Source organism: Lathyrus oleraceus, chromosome 5, assembly GCF_024323335.1.
Source record: "Lathyrus oleraceus cultivar Zhongwan6 chromosome 5, CAAS_Psat_ZW6_1.0, whole genome shotgun sequence".
NCBI classification, from domain to species: domain Eukaryota; kingdom Viridiplantae; phylum Streptophyta; class Magnoliopsida; order Fabales; family Fabaceae; genus Lathyrus; species Lathyrus oleraceus.
In genome coordinates, this window is record NC_066583.1 from 267,902,216 (window position 1) to 267,919,361 (window position 17,146).

At 34.7% G+C, this 17,146-nt stretch overlaps 2 protein-coding genes across 3 annotated transcripts; one reads left to right on the forward strand and one right to left on the reverse strand.

The window, feature by feature from the left end:
* The first annotated feature begins 381 nt into the window (after window positions 1-381).
* LOC127083786 (uncharacterized) lies at window positions 382-2,377 on the forward strand. 2 transcript variants are annotated; one of them, XM_051024117.1, is made up of 3 exons: window positions 382-587; window positions 688-889; window positions 1,074-2,120. In XM_051024117.1, exons 2-3 carry the CDS (start codon window positions 717-719, stop codon window positions 1,909-1,911), a joined length of 1,011 nt encoding a protein of 336 aa, XP_050880074.1. In that variant the 5' UTR covers window positions 382-587; window positions 688-716; the 3' UTR covers window positions 1,912-2,120. The 2 variants fall into 2 exon arrangements, with proteins under 2 accessions (XP_050880074.1, XP_050880075.1); XM_051024118.1 differs by lacking the exon at window positions 382-587 and having other exon boundaries at window positions 608-889; window positions 1,074-2,377.
* A 461-nt stretch (window positions 2,378-2,838) lies between these two features.
* On the reverse strand, window positions 2,839-9,653 carry LOC127083787 (uncharacterized). The gene is made up of 9 exons (XM_051024119.1): window positions 9,412-9,653; window positions 9,274-9,322; window positions 9,086-9,174; window positions 8,942-8,998; window positions 8,017-8,079; window positions 7,854-7,919; window positions 4,892-4,978; window positions 3,666-3,759; window positions 2,839-3,568 (listed from the first exon to the last, which is right to left on the reverse strand). Exons 1-9 carry the CDS (start codon window positions 9,514-9,516, stop codon window positions 3,033-3,035), a joined length of 1,146 nt encoding a protein of 381 aa, XP_050880076.1. The 5' UTR covers window positions 9,517-9,653; the 3' UTR covers window positions 2,839-3,032.
* Between the last annotated feature and the right edge of the window lie 7,493 nt (window positions 9,654-17,146).

A 17,146-nucleotide genomic window follows, 5' to 3' on the forward strand; every position in this document is an offset into this window, starting at 1 on the left:
AATCTATTCATGCATTCCAATGGTGGCAATAATCTTTCAAAGTTTGATATTTGTTTTAATCCAAATAATTTGTCTCATTGCCATTTCAAAACTCCTTTGAAATTTTACAAATAATCCATACATTGCACTCATAAAAATTACAAAGAAAAGAGAAAAAGAAAGTTGATAATAAAATAAAATATTAAAAAGGATAGGTGTACATATAATTAGAGGAGAGTAAATAGATAGAATTGTTTAATTACTTAATATTTTTATGTAAATTAATCGATTTTCATGTTTTTTTAACACAATTATTATGCATGTAACATGTGCATCACTTAGTAATACTAAGTATGATTTGTTATATTAGTTCTTACTCAACTATTTTAGGAGATTTCAAGACCTCCCCGCAAACATTGGATAGATGTGTTTCCCCATAAAATTCGTTTCTTGCCCAAAATTCAACCATCTCTTCTTCTATAATAATCTCCACTTTCTCTTACTCTAACTCTACATCTAATTAAAATTATAGCAAATTCATAGTAGAACAATTGGATGAAAGTGCTGATATAAATAACTTTCTAGCTCAATCTGTTCGGGGACTCCATGTATATCTTTTATGTTCTTGTCTTGTATTTGTACGTTTGAAACATTAATGTTATATTTAGAGGTTACGAGAAGACAATGTTGTGTTTTGAATATTTGCAGGTCGCCGGGAAAGAAGACTTTATGAAGAAATGTCTGATAGCAAACGAGAGAAGCTAGCCGGTTTGTCACTTGATGACATATTAGCCAATCAAAAAAGACCCGGGACCGGTTTAACTCCAACTCCGCCAACCCAACCTTCCCCTCAAAGCCGAACCCTCTTTGACATCATCAGAGAAGACCAAACCAACAAAAAAGATAAAAGGTAACTCAAATGTATAAACATCAAACTCGTAACTTTTTGTAGCAGAGACACTTCTGACCGCCGTGTATGAAACAGACACTGATATATTTAGATTATTATTATGTTTATATGTTGGTGTCTGTATAGTGTTTCGTGTTTTCGTGATTCATAGCTCACTAATACATCATTTTTATTGATTCTTAAGATCTTGGAAAGCCTTTAAAGACAAGCTACGGCTGAAGCGCGCAGGCTCCGCTTGGACATCATCAATTCACATTCCAACATCAGACATTCCCATCCAAAATCCAAACAGCAGAACCTTTTCCCAACTCGGTCGTCACGACTCAGTCCGAATTCAATCTCACCACGACTCGGACATGACAACAACTCATCAAGTGGACGACCTCGTTCCGCCAGATGAACCCAACGCTCCATTTTCCAAACCACAATTCAGTCGCAAGAGTTCAACTCGTTTCACGCCAGACTCCCCTGAGAATCCCATCAGCGGGGGAGGACTCCGACCACAACTTTCACGTAAGAATTCCGTCAACATGCCATCGTCGGAGCCCTTTCGAAAAGGCCGTGTGGTGACTTTTCGAGACAGCTTCGATGATGACGATGACGATGAAAATGAAACCAAGAAGCCGGGGAGGGCATTATCAGCTAGAGAGGCTGTGGCGGCTCAGGAAGCGGCAGAAGCTGCTTCGGAGGAACAAGAGGAGGGTGAGACAGGACAGCCTATGATGTCGTTGATGGATTTGTTAGAGGAGACTGATAGAGAAATGGGGTTGGAAGGGTCAAGGTATGTATTAAGTGACGATGAAGATTTTTATGATGATGATGATGAAGAAGATGAAGATGATGACAATGAAGGAAGTGCTTTGGAACAAAGTTGTTGTATTTGCATGGTGAAGCATAAGGGTTCTGCTATGGCAGCTTGTGGCCATAGTTTCTGTAGGATGTGTTCAAGGGAGCTTATGGTTGCCAAGGGAAATTGTCCACTTTGTAATAATTTCCTTACAGAGATTCTTGATATTTTTTAATTTTGGTATGGTCATTATTTTTTGGTTTAAGTAGGAACTTGTAAGAGCGTGAATGTTGATCTCACTCTTTTTATTTTTTTATTTTTTTTGCTTGTTATGATGTCTAGAAACTTTGGGTTCATTCAATAGGTGTCAACTGATTTTCCCTCATCTTGCATGAGATGTTTCTTTCTTAATCTGAATTTATTCTAATTAAAGTATACTATAGATGTTAACATTATATCCTTCACGATGCTCATGAAAAGAAATGCAGTTGAGTTGTGCACTCTACATAGGAGGTTAAGTTCCATTTTACAGATATCACATGATCATGTCCAAAAGGGGTTTTTGGCAAGCTATCACGGGTATCCGGGGAATTCTTTCATGATTGAAAGCCAACTACTATACTTTTATTCTTTGATATTATTTGTACTTCAATAAGGTAGTGTCACTCAAAGCACTTCATCCATCATGCCGGGGACTATGTAGTACCGAGAAATGTATTTTGACAGAGTGACACTCAAGTTGGGTAAGATAGACACCCTAGATAAGAGTCTGAAAGAAAGAAAATACACCAAAAAATAAAAGGAATACCTAGTTTCGAGGATGTTTGAAGAACAAGGCAGCGAGTAGAACAAAGAAACGACTAATAAAAAAGAAAAAATGTTTAGAAAAAATGAAAGGAAAGTGTAAACAATAGGTAAAGTCGTGCTTTTTAAGTGCAAATACAAAACTTTTTAAGTGAAAACCCTTAGCGAAGAATCAAGAGGGAGGAATTCACAAGTCAGATACAACAGAGGCTTTACTGATCCAACCATAGGTAAAGTCGTGCTTTTTAAGTGCAAATACAAAACTTTATCTCCTTTAAAATGGAAATATTTAGACCTACATAGAAAGTGTAAACACTAAACAGGTTTGGCGGAAAAAAAATCATGATGAAAATTGTAATGAACCGGTAAAATGAAGATTATCAAGATGTAATAACTCAATGTCTATTCTGTTGGAAATGATTTTGACTATCATGGACTTTAATATTACAATCAATCCACACCACTAGTTAGAATTATAACGCACTAAAACTAACAACAGACAAAATTCCGGATGATGGTGGTCAGGAACATTCCCATAAGAATTACATTTCTTTAACCTGAAGGTGGTCGCATTCCATGGTGATTGGGAGGTGGTGGTGGTGGCATTGAGGACTGAGGATATCCCATAGGATGTCCACCCTGTTGCTGAGGTGGTGGTGGTGGTCTCCAAACAGATTGTTGTTGGCCTGCCATTACTGAAGGTGGTGGAAGAGGCCTTGGAGGTCCCTGAATACCTTGCGGAGGTGGTGGCGGTGGCATCTGCATTGAGTGAGGTGGTCTGAAATGCTGCATTGGAGGAGGAGGCATTCCATGTTGCATCATTGGTTGACCTTGCTGCTGTTGATGCCATACTTGTTGTCCAGGTGGTGGCATCTGCATAGGCTGAAAGGCTGCGGCTTGAGGAGGTGGTGGGTGGATGACAGGAATAGGAGGTGGGGCAACGCCATTAGCGAAGGGGCGGGGTGGCACTGGAGCGGGAATGGTACCGTTAGCTTGAGGAGCATTGGGAAGTGTTGGTGGCCCACTGGCAAATAAAGTATGGGGCCTGCTCTTTTGTGCAGTTGGATTACTTGCAGCCAAAACTCTTTCTGCATCATACAAGAAATATGAGAAGATAGCCAAGAAGTAGTGAAAACAAAAGACATGAACTGATCCCAAAAATAGAGTCGCGAGAAATGGGCTCACCTGCGGGAGTACCGTGCCTTTCACCTTTAGTATCTTTCTTATAAGCATATGACACTGTAATTTGACGATTGCAAAGATACTGTCCATTCATTGCCTATCAAATAGAGAAACAATTCATTATCAATGATGAGGGAATGTTTCTGAGCAAGAAAAAATTCCTAGAAGAGTGGTGTAAAAAAGATTCAAATAAACGAAGATTGAAAACAAATGAAGAATTTCTTATTGGTGTAGACATTGAAAGAGAAGATACGAAAGGTATACAATAAAGATAATAACCTTTCCCTAGCAGTTTAGTCATTTTGGTATTATATGGTTGAGTGTGATTTCAAAACCCAAACAATAAAACTGAACAACATTACAATTTTTGGACATGTCCCCAAAGAGGCGTAACTGTGGGATTTATCATTGAACGAGGTGGTTGTTAGGTAAAATAAAACCCTTTCCAGAGTGGTGATCCCAGGATTCCCCTGAGACCAACCACTGTCTGGTAAACACATTACAATTTATTACAATTTACAAAGGTAAAAGAACAAAGATAGATTCATTAGCCCAAGAGTAAACCATATATGAGGATTTTAGTCAAAGACCAAATATATGAATATGATCAATTTCTTTTCTATCATCCTGACTTTTAGCTATGGTTGTGTTTTCCACATCAAATTATTAGTTAAGCATCACATTCCCTAATATAATGCTCTATTTACCCCTTACATCAAATATGGAACGTTAACAGAACAAGCCAAGTAAGTCTAAGAAAAAGAAATATTCAATCCTAATTTTCTAATTGCTGTTTTGATTTCATGGTGTAAGACAAACAATAATCTGCAATTTTCCCAATTGTAAAATCATTTTTCTGCAGCATGAACTCATTTGAGTTAAAGACAAGAAATATATGAAAATTGCCATTGATCAAATGAAGCCACCGAATCATGAAACCCTCGGATTGAAGTCGAATGTAAAACTTTATGGGTGTGGAAATAACTTATAATTTTTCACTATGGGTATTTCTTATTTGCATTATCTTAAGTTACAGCCCAAATAAGTTAATGACTGGGTACAAGATTGTAACCCATGTATCCATATATTTGTTTGTTATCAAGTGTTATATACTCCCCGAGTCAGCTTTAATTTATAATCCATGCATGCTGTATAACAATGAGTATAACAAAAGAACGAAAGGTTGGCCTCACAACATTTCTATATATGATTCAAAAACCAAGCCATACCTCAATAGCTGAATCAGATGCCTCAAATGAATCATAGCTTATGAAGCCAAAGCCTCGAGAATTCCCCGTGTCTGGATCTCTCATGATCTGCAGATAAATGTCTTGAACGTCATATCATACACATAATTTTGAATAGTGATGTAAAACCCTCAATGGATGGAGGTTGATACAACGAAAGTAGTATAACTTGCTTCACAATAAATTATTTCCAATACGAGATAGAAGTTGAAGCAATTAAACATATACATACATGAACGTAAATGGGATAACTCAAGAGTAGGAACATAAATATAATTCAAATTGAAAGTAGAATTATCCAACATAAAATATCACATCCATCAGATAAAGCACTTAGCCAAAACTCATTTATGGACCTATCTCACGTGTTTAATGGGCAAGACGATTATAGATGTGATATATCTGAGGATACATTTATTTTGTGATAAGACAAATAATCAGGGTATATAATGCCTAAAAATGTGCAGAAGGGCTCAAAGAGCATTCATCCGCCTGATACTAGACTAGACCTTTTTAAACAAACAAAAAGTAGAGAGAACCTAACCAGTAAGTAACTTTTAATGCAATTAGCTATAAATATCGCAACTTGACTACTGCAATTTCTTTATTCTATCCTGATTGATAGCTACATTGGGTTAGGAGTAATTTCCCCAATGAAGAGGGGAATTTTGACCTTTGCTTATGGCAGATAAGGACCTGATTGATGAAGTGGAACATTTTAATATTTATGAAAATTACTTCAAATTTTGCAAATTTGGGAAAATTGTATTATAAATATTTAATTATATTATTTGTAAGCACGCCATTTATATCTAATTATAGTACTATATCATAACTGATACCGATTAATCAAATTTTAATATTTAATGAGGAAATAAAGGTTGCTGATGTCACACCTTAAGGAGGAAACTGCCGACAAGGTAATGGAAATTAGTTTCCAAGTGGACTATTTGGAAACAATTCAGACGTTTAGGAGTTAAAATTTGTTAACTCCTAAGAGCTAAGCTAAAAATACATTTCCAGTTTGGTCTCTGAATGAGGTATAGTCTTACCCGTTGGAAAAACAAATATTAGTGGTGAGTGGTCAAATGAATATAAATTACCCAATGGATCTTGACGTAAGATGGCACCCTTAATACAAAATCTTCTAAACTACAAGGAAGATTAGTAAGGGTTGCAAGGGCAACAGCCATCATCAACAACTCTTCCCCACAGGAAACTCCAGCAATTCAATATAAACATGTATACGTTTATTGGTAGCCTTAAAATTTATGGCTTGCTAACTTCAGTGTGCTCTCCGAGTGTTGGCATATGAGAATGAACAAGAAAATAAATGATCCCCTTTCAAGAAGACAAGATGTATGTATCCTTAAACCCACAACTGATATATTTGTAGCAGCTGGATTTTATTGATAAGGGGTAATTACAAACTAACAAACAGTGCGACGGAGGCTAGCACCATAAGCATCCTCCCTAATAACTACAGGCAATTTAGATGGGAATGGTAATAATAATATATAATCCGAATCGTAAGCCCCACTGTTCCCCCATGTTTACAGTTGGTCTTGGTGAATGGGAACAATTGAATATTTTGTTTCTAATGGTGGTGGCTAAGTCTCACTCCCTTGTGTTTTCGCATGGCCTCATTATATTGATTGTGTGTGTGTGCGCGCACACCCAAACAGTTAATGAATGAAGCCGTTATCACCTCAATCTGACATTAAGTTTTTAAGTTCAAAAGGTGTCAGCTCAATGGTAAAAGCTTTACTTTGTAACCTCAATGGATATGATTCAAATCCCACCAGGGACAATTTGTAAAAGTGACCACTAGTGCCGATGTTATTAATGATAACTTACCCCTCCCCAATTACTTTGAGAAGTTTATGATAGAAACCAACTGATATATATAGGGAAAATCCCTTTGAATTACAGAATAGTACAGCAGAACTTCGAGGGTCTGCACCTCCCAACATTACCTATACAGAGTGTAATAAGCTTGCTTTTTTCAGTTTCTTACTAAAAGACATTTAAATACAGCTGACTATAAATCTCAAGGGAACTCCAAGAAGGAAAATTCAATTTAAGCATAACAAGAGACATTGATTAATTGGAATAACTATAGACAGGTAGCTCACGGTGGTATGTGGAAACCTTGTTATATGGGGTCGCTAAAGAGTAAAAACAATCATTCTAGCAAGGAGCAATTTTGAAGCCAAGTTCAGAGTAATAGCACATTGAGTTTTTGAATCATTTTAAATTGAGACTCCTATAAGATCGGACTTCCTATAGCAAAAAGTATATGATATCAAGCTATACATCGACAGAAAATCAGTGATAAGCCCAATTCCCAAACCTGTCCAGTGACTTAATGGAGCATATCAAAATTAATAGGAGTTTAATCAAACGTGAAATTAACTCAGGTGTATAAGAATATCTAAATTTCAAAAGGAAATCAAAAGGTGGATATACTCTTGAAAACCTTATCAAGACCGGGTTTGAATTCTTTGAAGGGCAAGCCAGGAATGATTAATATTGACTACCAGATTGAGGGAAAGTATTGGAGAGAATTCAGCGACCAGAATTAGCATTAAACGTGATTAGCTCGGTAAGCATTGTAATTTGATTTTATTTGTATTTTCCAAATTGTAATATTGCATCCTAATAGCTAATGTATGTCCGGAATAATTTCTTCATTCTTTCACTTTTCTTTTCCTCCTAGGGTAGTTTCAGTCAGGCTATATCATGTAAATTATGTATTCTCGGAAAACCATCAAAGTTTTCTTGCTAAAGTCGCTTCACTCACAAGATATTGATGCCTATGGTGTCAAATAAAGAATTTGGCAATGTATGAAAAGCATCAGCTACTGCTGCTAGCAGGATCCTTTGACTTAAATGACAAACATCACACTATCAGGTGTTACGAAAGAAATTAGAAGAGTAAAACCTTTGGATTCGTAACAATAACTCCAAAAGCACTGAAAGTATCATACAAGAGCTTCTCATCTACATCCTGCAACAGATTCATTAAAAACTTGTTAAATCTCAAAGTCTAACACATTTGAATTTATTTAAAATTAAAAGAAAAACTTGCATATTTGGTGACTTACAGGATCCAGATTGCCAATGAAAAGGTTTGCCCCGACATCCAAGCTTTTTTTATCTTGGGATGCCTGAAACCAAAAAAAAAAATAGTAATTCAGTACTCTATAATCAAGTAGCATAGACACTAATACCTCCACAAAATAACAAGGGAAACAGTATAAGATACGTTTAAGGCAGAACTTGAACAGAGTAGAACAAAGTTAATTACTTTGTGAAAAATGAAATGTTCAATTGTAAAAACGACATTCTGAATGCCATATAATAAGGATTGTGAAAATAAAAAGATGAATATCAGCATATGGCTTGGTAGTTAGAACTTGGTACTCATAAAAATCGTGAGCAATAACAATGAATCCATTCTATGTGGAAAGAGGATGTCTATTTTTAATACAAGCAAAACGGCACAAAAAAATAACCTAGTCTAAGAATCTCTAAGATTAACTCCCCAGATACACAAACTCCCATTCCCTCCAAAGAGCAAGAGTACAAAGAGCAATAGTAATGGAGATTCTAGGCCATCCTGAATCAATTTAATACTCACTCTATATCCTTATTTATCTTTGTGAGACTTGATAGAAAGAGAGAAATGAAAAGTAGGGTTCTCATTCTGAACATATTGAATCTGATTGATTAATCATCAGAGAGCATCAAATTCTAATCACACTACCAACTTCTAACCGATAACAAATACCGTGTGCACACATTTAATAGAATGACTAAGCTATATCTCTATCAAATATCAAAACATAAATATAGAATAGAATGAAATACACTAACTCATTCCATTCAAATCGGAACCAAACACAGGAACATTTATATAATAACTAATAAGCATCCCTAAGTTATCCGATTTCATCATACTTAAATACCCCCAATACACACACAAAGAAGTAAGGACAGTGCCGGGTATAATAGCAATAGAAAATGTACCTTATTTACACGAATTGGTTTTCCATAAAGTTTAATCATGTTAAGTACTTTGATAGCCTGCAAGATAAGAATTAGTAAGCAACAACAAGCAATTAGGTTTGTAAAAGGGGCGTATCAATATGAATAATAAAGAATAATACATACATAGTCAGCATCTTCTTCACTCCGGAATTCAACAAATCCATAACCTTGATGCTGGTTAGTAACTCTATCCTTGGGAACATAGACATTAACTGAATCAAATGAAAGAAAAAAGAGAATAACAAGTTAAGTTAAATCTATGTATACTCAATTACCCTAAAATGAATATGCAGTGATAGAATAGATAGTACCTACAGGACCAGCTTGAACAAAAAGCTCCCATAATAATTCCTCTGATATCTGCAAAGAAGAAAAAGAGTTGTGAAGTGAAGTGAAGAGGGAATGGAAATGGAAAACGAATTTGGTTAGAAAGAGGAGTGGAGATGAACCTGAGGGTCGAGATTGCCTACATAGGCAGTAGCGTCTTGGTTTCTCTCGGCGGAGTGTTGGCCGAGTAAATTTGCACCGACGCCCGGTGCTATACGTGTCGTCATTCTTCGCCGGAAGTAGAGAGCAGATGGAAGAACGGTGAAGGAGGGGGTTAGAGTAGGGTTTGCTTCACAGCTTTGACATGTCAAGTGAGCAGAAAACTTTATTTTGTGTTCGTTTATGGGTTAAATTGAATAATGCTAAAATGGAATAAATTAATTATGAAATTACTATTTTAAAAATCGGACAGAAATCCAACTGATAAACTTTCAATTTAAAATTTAATTGATTTAATAAATTAAATCTACGGTAAAATTATTTATTAAATTCATTAATTATATAAATTTAAATTTTATAAATATGTTATACCCAATTATATTCATAATTTAATAAAACAAATATTTTAAAAATATATTGTAAACTTAATACAAAAGGTATATAATAATTGTACACTTAAACAATTTAAATAAATTAAAGAATTATAATAAAATAAATTAAATCTATTTAAATTAAAATTAAAATAATAAAATATAATATCTAAAATAAAATTCAAATATTTTTGAATATTTAAATTTAATATGGTAGAATTATAATTAAAAATAATAATAAAATAATATACTTAATTGAACAACAATAAGCGAGTTGAATGACGACAAACAAGTTATAATTGAACATCGAAAAACAATACCGAATTGAACGACAATCAATATTGAATTGAACGACATAACTATGTTTAAAAGAGACGTTGTGATGATAATGGAGTGTGATTAAAAGAAAAAGAAAAAATTATAATGAAGTAATTGAACTTGGAAGTTTGTGTGCTCGTTAAACTCACAAGAGAATTATTTTTTAATGAAGAGTGAATGTTTTAAATTTTGATATTCACATATATTAAACATTTTTAAAAAAGTTTAAAATGGTCAATTTGATAAAAAAAGATTTAATTTGACACTTTTATAAAATCGACTCTGATTCTTTAGTTTGAACGGTTTTGGACGGTTCAATTTGATTTTTCCTGTTTTACTTCAGTTTTGATCCATTAGTGGTTTTTCAAGGCTGACTAAATCATATTCAACTCCGATTCTCAGTCCAACCGGTTGAACCGGACAGTCCGACCTGATTTTTAAAATATTAACAAAAATTATAAACGTGAGAAATTTGGGTAAGATTATTAAAAAATAAATAAAGATAATATATTTTTGTAGGTAAAAATATTTAAATGTATGTGAATAAAAATGTGAAATTAATTAAACATTTACACATTACAGTTATACTAATGAAAATTTATATTTCATTGAAGAAACATACACAAAATTTAGAGGAGGTAGTCGTCTTTAGGATACTCCTCTATGTCATTTGACTAGTGGTAAATTTTGAGATGAACATCTCAAACCATTATTTTCATGATCGGATGGACATCTTTGGGAGGTAAGAAAATTGCAAAAGTGCAATCGTCTTAAGAGTGCATAGGAAAACAACACATTTTAAGGGTTTGATTGCTATGAGTGAGTTAGAGAAAAGAGACTAAGTTAAGAGAGAAGTACGAGAAAGAGGGAAGAGAGACACAAAATATGTGGGGTCCTATTAGCTAAGATTTTTGACATAAGGGAATTTCCCAGCATGAGCATAAGTCAAGGGCAATGAAACATTTGATGACATGTACATTGTGGAAGTCTTGAAAGAGAGAAAAATGGGACTTAGTATTTCCTGGAATGTGTTTGGAAGATGTTCGACAACTATATTTCGACAACGCCAAGTATGTCGAAGCGACGATTATCTAAGCGTGCAAAAACGTTATATTCAAAAGGCAATAACTACTTCTTAGTTTTATCCTGAAGACATGTGGAGAGAATACAGGGGCGAAATACATGCAAAGGTCTATGTGGCTAAAGCTGAAGAATAGAATGTTAGGAAGTAGTTATTCCATTTTAGTATATATAGAGTTTCTAGTGTTAGAATTCAGGGTGTTCATTTGTTTTCATCACAGAATCTTACATACACTCAAAGTACCCGTGTTAGAGAATCGAGTTTGATTGAGAGAATGTATGAACTTTGAAACACCATCTCTACTTTTATAGAAAGTCTTTAAATTCCTTTATGATTCATGCCCAGTTGCCTTCATTTTTATCTTACCTGCATTATCGTTTTACATTTTTGTTCATACAAATTCCTTTTTCTGTATTTTCTGTATTAAATTCATTAATTATATAAATTTAAATTTTATAAATATGTTATACCCAATTATATTCATAATTTAATAAAATAAATATTTTAAAAATATATTATAAACTTAATACAAAAGATATATAATAATTCTACACTTAAATAATTTAAATAAATTAAAGAATTATAATAAAATAAATTAAATCTATTTAAATTAAAATTAAAATAATAAAATATAATATTTAAAATAAAATTCAAATATTTTTGAATATTTAAATTTAATATGGTAGAATTATAATTAAAAATAATAATAAAATAATATACTTAATTGAACAACAATAAGTGAGTTGAATGACGATAAATAAATTATAATTGAACAATGAAAAACAATACTGAATTGAACGACAATTAATATTGAGTTGAACGACATAACTATGTTTAAAAGAGACGGTGTGATGATGATGAAGTGTGGTTAAAAGAAAAAGAAAAAATTATAATGAAGTAATTGAACTTGGAAGTTTGTGTGGTCGTTAAAGTCACAAGAGAATTATTTTTTAATGAAGAGTGAATGTTTTAAATTTTGATATTCATATATATTAAATATTTTTAAAAAGGTTTAAAATGGTTAATTTGATAAAAAAGATTTAATCGGACAGTTTTACAAAACCGACTCTGATTCTTTAGTTTAAACGGTTTTGGACGGTTCAATTCGATTTTTCCTGTTTTACTTTAGTTTTGATCCGTTAGTGATTTTTTAAGGCTGACTAAACCATATTCAACTCCGGTTATCGGTCCAACCGGTTGAACCGGACGATCCAACCTGATTTTTAAAACATTAATAGAAATTATAGACGTAAGAAATTTGGGTAAGATTATTAAAAAATAAATAAAGATAATATATTTTTGTAGGTGAAAATATTTAAATGTATGTGAATAAAAATGTGAAATTAATTAAACATTTACACATTGCACTTATATTAATGAAAAATTATATTTCATTGAAGAAATATACACAAAATTTAAAGGATGTAGTCGTCTTTAGGATACTCCTCTATGTTATTTGACTAGTGGTAAATTTTGAGATGAACATCTCAGAAGAAATTTTTTAAATAATCATATTTTTAAAAAAAATTCAAAAATATCCATAATTTAAAAAAAAATTACAAAAATTGGCAGTTTTTGCCCTAATTTACACATTGGCGGCACCCTAGATGGCGCCTACCCTTAAGTTGGAGGGCAAGTCGCCACTAGGAGTGGCGCCTACTCCTAATTTTTTTTTTTTTTTTTTTAATTTTTTTAATATGTTTTTAATTATTTTAAATCTTTTTTAACTTATTTTAAATTTATTAATTTATATTTATTATAAATTATAAATTATATTAATTTATATTAATACATATATATATATATAATATTATTTACAAGATACATATATATATATATATATATATATATATATATATTAATTTAATTTATAAATAAATAATATTATTTATAAATTATTAAAATATATTAATTTATATACATGTAAATAAATAATATTATGTATATATTTGTAAAATACACAAGATATATATATAAATATATATTATTTTATATATATTAATTTATATTAATAAACACAATATATTTATATTAAAATAATACACAAGACAAATATTATAAAATTTAATTAAAATGCATTATTAATTTGGGATTTTTACATATTATGCGGTCCCTGGTACGATCCGCACGGAGGAGGTCTAACTACTCGTCTAGACGACTCACGTGGTGGTGGTGCTTCCCTATTCTCACCCCTAGTCGTAACGCGTCCCCTTGCCCTTTGCCGTTGTGGTTGGGTCGAAGTCCCTTCAATGCTGTAGGAAAGGCGGGTGCCCTCTGCGCCCTCAAAGCTTTGTCTCGGTGGGACAAACTGACTCCTGTTGGGTGCGCCTTCGAAATGTGGCCTTTGGTAGTTGAGGGTTGAATCGGGTTGGCTAAAGAACAATGTCTGTTGTGGTGTGTAGTAGTCTTGTTGGTAACCCTCTTGTATACCTGTGTCGGGGCTAAGTGGAGGACTGGAAGAGCCTGGGACATCGTCGTGATGGAAGTGTTGGGATTGGTGTTGATGGGGGGATTGAGTTTGTGGTAGGTGTTGGGACTGTTGATAGTGGTGGGAATGTTGAGGTTGGTGTTGGTAATCTTCATGATATTGGGGTTGAGTTTGTGGTATGTAATGTTGATTTGGTTGGGGGTGGACATGTGTTGTGGTGGTTGTTGTTGGTAATACGGTGGTGGTTGTTGTTGTTAGTAATACGGTGGTGGTGGTTGTTGTTGGTAATATGGTGGTGGTGGTTGTTGTTGGGAATATTGTGGTGGTTGTTGTTGTTGGAAATATGGTTGTTGCATTCGGGGATCGTCCAAATAGAACGGGTCAGACACAATCATTTCTGGATTTGTATTGCTCTATACCAATCCACATATTCCCTTGTCGGCTTCATTTCGTTGGGCGCCACCGGAAATTGTAGAACATAGTGGGCACGCTCTTTCCACATTTTACGGAACTCCTTTGCAAATGCCTTCCAATTTTGGGCATACCACTGGTGGCTGACTTTTTTAAGATGCCAAGGTTCCAAAGACATTGGGGGGGAGCTGGGATTTCTTGATGCATTCCGAATTGCAGTTTGACACGGTCACTTTGGTGCATCTCCACAGTGGTGAACTGCATGATAGCCGTTTTTGCTGTCCAAACAGCTGCATCTTTGGGGTTGAGTTGATGTTCCAATCCCAAATATGATCTCCAAATAAACTACAAAGAAAAAAATAAATATGTTATTTATTGAGAATGCTTGATATTAATAAATTAGTTAGAAGATGAATGATTTAGTGGTAATACATCTTGTGCTCGGAGACGATCCAAGAGTTGACGATAAAATATTATTTTATTTTTCGGGGTAAGACTGTAATCTAGTCCAGTTGCAATGAACCTAAACAAAAAAAGATAAATAATATTATTTACAAATATTTATAGAATAAATATACAAAATGAAACAACATCATAAATTTACCTAGTTGCGTAGGGGAAGGAGTAGACATTAGGATTTTCGGGGGCTAGCCTCGGCAATCTCCACCACCCCCATGTTTGGAGCAAAAAAGCACATCCAGAAAATGTACAGTGGTCATTTTGTGCATTTTTACACAAAGAGCTATATAGGAAAGCCAATATAGCAGAACCCCAACTATACGTGCTTATTCTATCTATGTCCTCGAGCAAACTCAAGTACATAAAGTTTATGCTATTTCTCGTGCCTTCGGGAAATAGCAAGTTCCCAAATAATAACATAATGTAAAACCTTGTTTTTATTATTTTTTCTTGTTCGGACGAATCCTCAGTCAAAATTATAGCATCGTGGTAGAATTGGAGGCTCGATAGTTTAATACCCTGGCCCCTTGCTTTCGCAGATCCCTCACCCTCGACTAAATCTACGCCCAACATTTGAACACATAGTTCGTTGGGTTGTTGAACATTTCCAGTCACAGGCTTACCATCTATTCGAAGATCCAAAAGCATGTACACGTCCTCTAGTGTGACGGTACATTCACCAGTTGGTAGGTGAAAAGTGTGTGTCTCTGGTCTCCAACGTTCACACAAAGCAAGAATAAATTTCACATCAATTGTGGCATTTACCACATGCATAACATGACCGAACCCCGCACGCTCTATGTAAGGTACGCACCATGGGTCTGGATAAGCCATAGGGTGTGAACGTTGACGAAATTTCTTGGGATCCTTTAAAAACAAACAATATAAACAATCATTAGATTGGAGTTTTAAAAAATAAATTATAAACATACTAAAGAGGCAATGTTCAAGAAAAACTTACGAATGAGGCAATGTTCGCCCTAGTGCCTCTGTGTTCTTGGCCCATGGTAAGAAGAGACATGATTGCAATGTAGAACGTATGTTTGTTGATGAAAAGTTCGCCAGTGTTCTCTGAAAAAAAGTGTTAGTGGATGATAAAAATTTTCAAGAATGACCTGCTATTTATAACCGTATTCAAATAGTATGAATATGTAAAAAAAATGGACACGTGTAACGCATGCAAAAATTTGACACGTGTAACGCATGCAAAGTTGGCTGAGAATCTTGCAGGATAGGTGGAGCTGCATGCATGTCTTCACATAAGACACGTCTACTGCATGCATCAGTAGGTCAGGATAAGACATGAACTCGCCACTCTATGTGGCGAATACATTGAAGTCTTATCTTGTCTGAGAATCTTGCAGGCTAGGTGGAGCTGCATGCATGTAATAATTTTGACCCGTCTACTGCATGCATCAGTAGGTCAGGATAAGACATAAACTCGTCACTCTAGGTGGCGAATACATTGAAGTCTTGTCTTGTCTGAGAATCCTGCAGACTAGGTGGAGCTGGATAGGCATGCGTGAGAATCTTGCAGGCTAGGTGGATATGACTTTGATGGATAGGCATGCGTGAGAATCTTGCAGGCTAGGTGGATAGGTTAGCATGCATTGGTACAGCTTAGGTTGCACTTGTCTTGTCTAGGGGAAGGCTTGGTGGATGTGTTGCATGCAAAAATGTGACACGTCTAACACATGCATCACAATTGAATCCGTGTATCTAGGCATGCGTGAGAATCTTGCAGGCTAGGTGGATATGACTTTGATGGATAGGCATGCGTGAGAATCTTGCATGCTAGGTGGATAGGTTAGCATGCATTGGTACATGTTAGGTTGCACTTGTCTTGTCTAGGGGAAGGCTTAGTGGATGTGTTAGCATGCATTGATACAGGTTAGGTTGCATTTGTCTTGTCTAGGGGGAGGCTTGGTGGATGTGTTAGCATGCATTGGTACAGGTTAGGATTGGACGTGAGTATAAGTATTCACACAAATTTTCACACAGGTATTCACAAAATCTTCACAGTATCTTCACATATTTCACACATATCTTCACATATCATGGCATCTTCATCACAATACAAAATCAAAGCTCACGTGAATGGTGAGACTTATGAATGTGATATGTCTGGCTTCCTATTTAGAAACACCGATTGCACTCGTTTTTGTCTAAATAGAGGAGATGACTTCTCTTATCTGAAAAAAAAGATTGAGTCCAAACTTAGACAACCTGTGTCCCAAATTTTTTATCAACAACCTTTTTTTTCTGAAAATAACTCAGTCAAGTTTTATAAGTCATTGATTCAAAATGACATGGAGGCACAATACATGTTTCGTAACCATGAGTATTCTGGTTACGATTATATAGTGTTGTACATTGTCTTGGAACAATTTCAACCAACTCAGAATATTCAGTCACAGGTTATTGATCCTGTGGTTGATGACAAACAAGATGTTGAACACCCCGTTGAAGACGATGTGGTTGATGATGCAGAAGACGTGGTTGATGACTTGGTGAACCGTGATTCCGAAGATGAAGACCAAGTACAAATACCTATAGCGCAACGCTACTCACCACCTGCGCACTTCACAACCCTTAACTTGGGCGAGGATAAGCCCTCGTCAGATATGTTC

Excerpts from the sequence above, each read along its gene's own strand:
- LOC127083786 (XM_051024117.1), top strand. The coding sequence starts at position 717 with ATGTCTGATAGCAAACGAGAGAAGCTAGCCGGTTTGTCACTTGATGAC. Across the intron at positions 890-1,073 it reads ACCAACAAAAAAGATAAAAG|ATCTTGGAAAGCCTTTAAAG; the intron begins GTAACTCAAATG and ends TTGATTCTTAAG.
- LOC127083787 (XM_051024119.1), bottom strand. The coding sequence starts at position 9,516 with ATGACGACACGTATAGCACCGGGCGTCGGTGCAAATTTACTCGGCCAA. Across the intron at positions 8,080-8,941 it reads AACCAATTCGTGTAAATAAG|GCATCCCAAGATAAAAAAAG; the intron begins GTACATTTTCTA and ends TTTTGGTTTCAG. Across the intron at positions 4,979-7,853 it reads TTATTGTTACGAATCCAAAG|ATCATGAGAGATCCAGACAC; the intron begins GTTTTACTCTTC and ends ATTTATCTGCAG.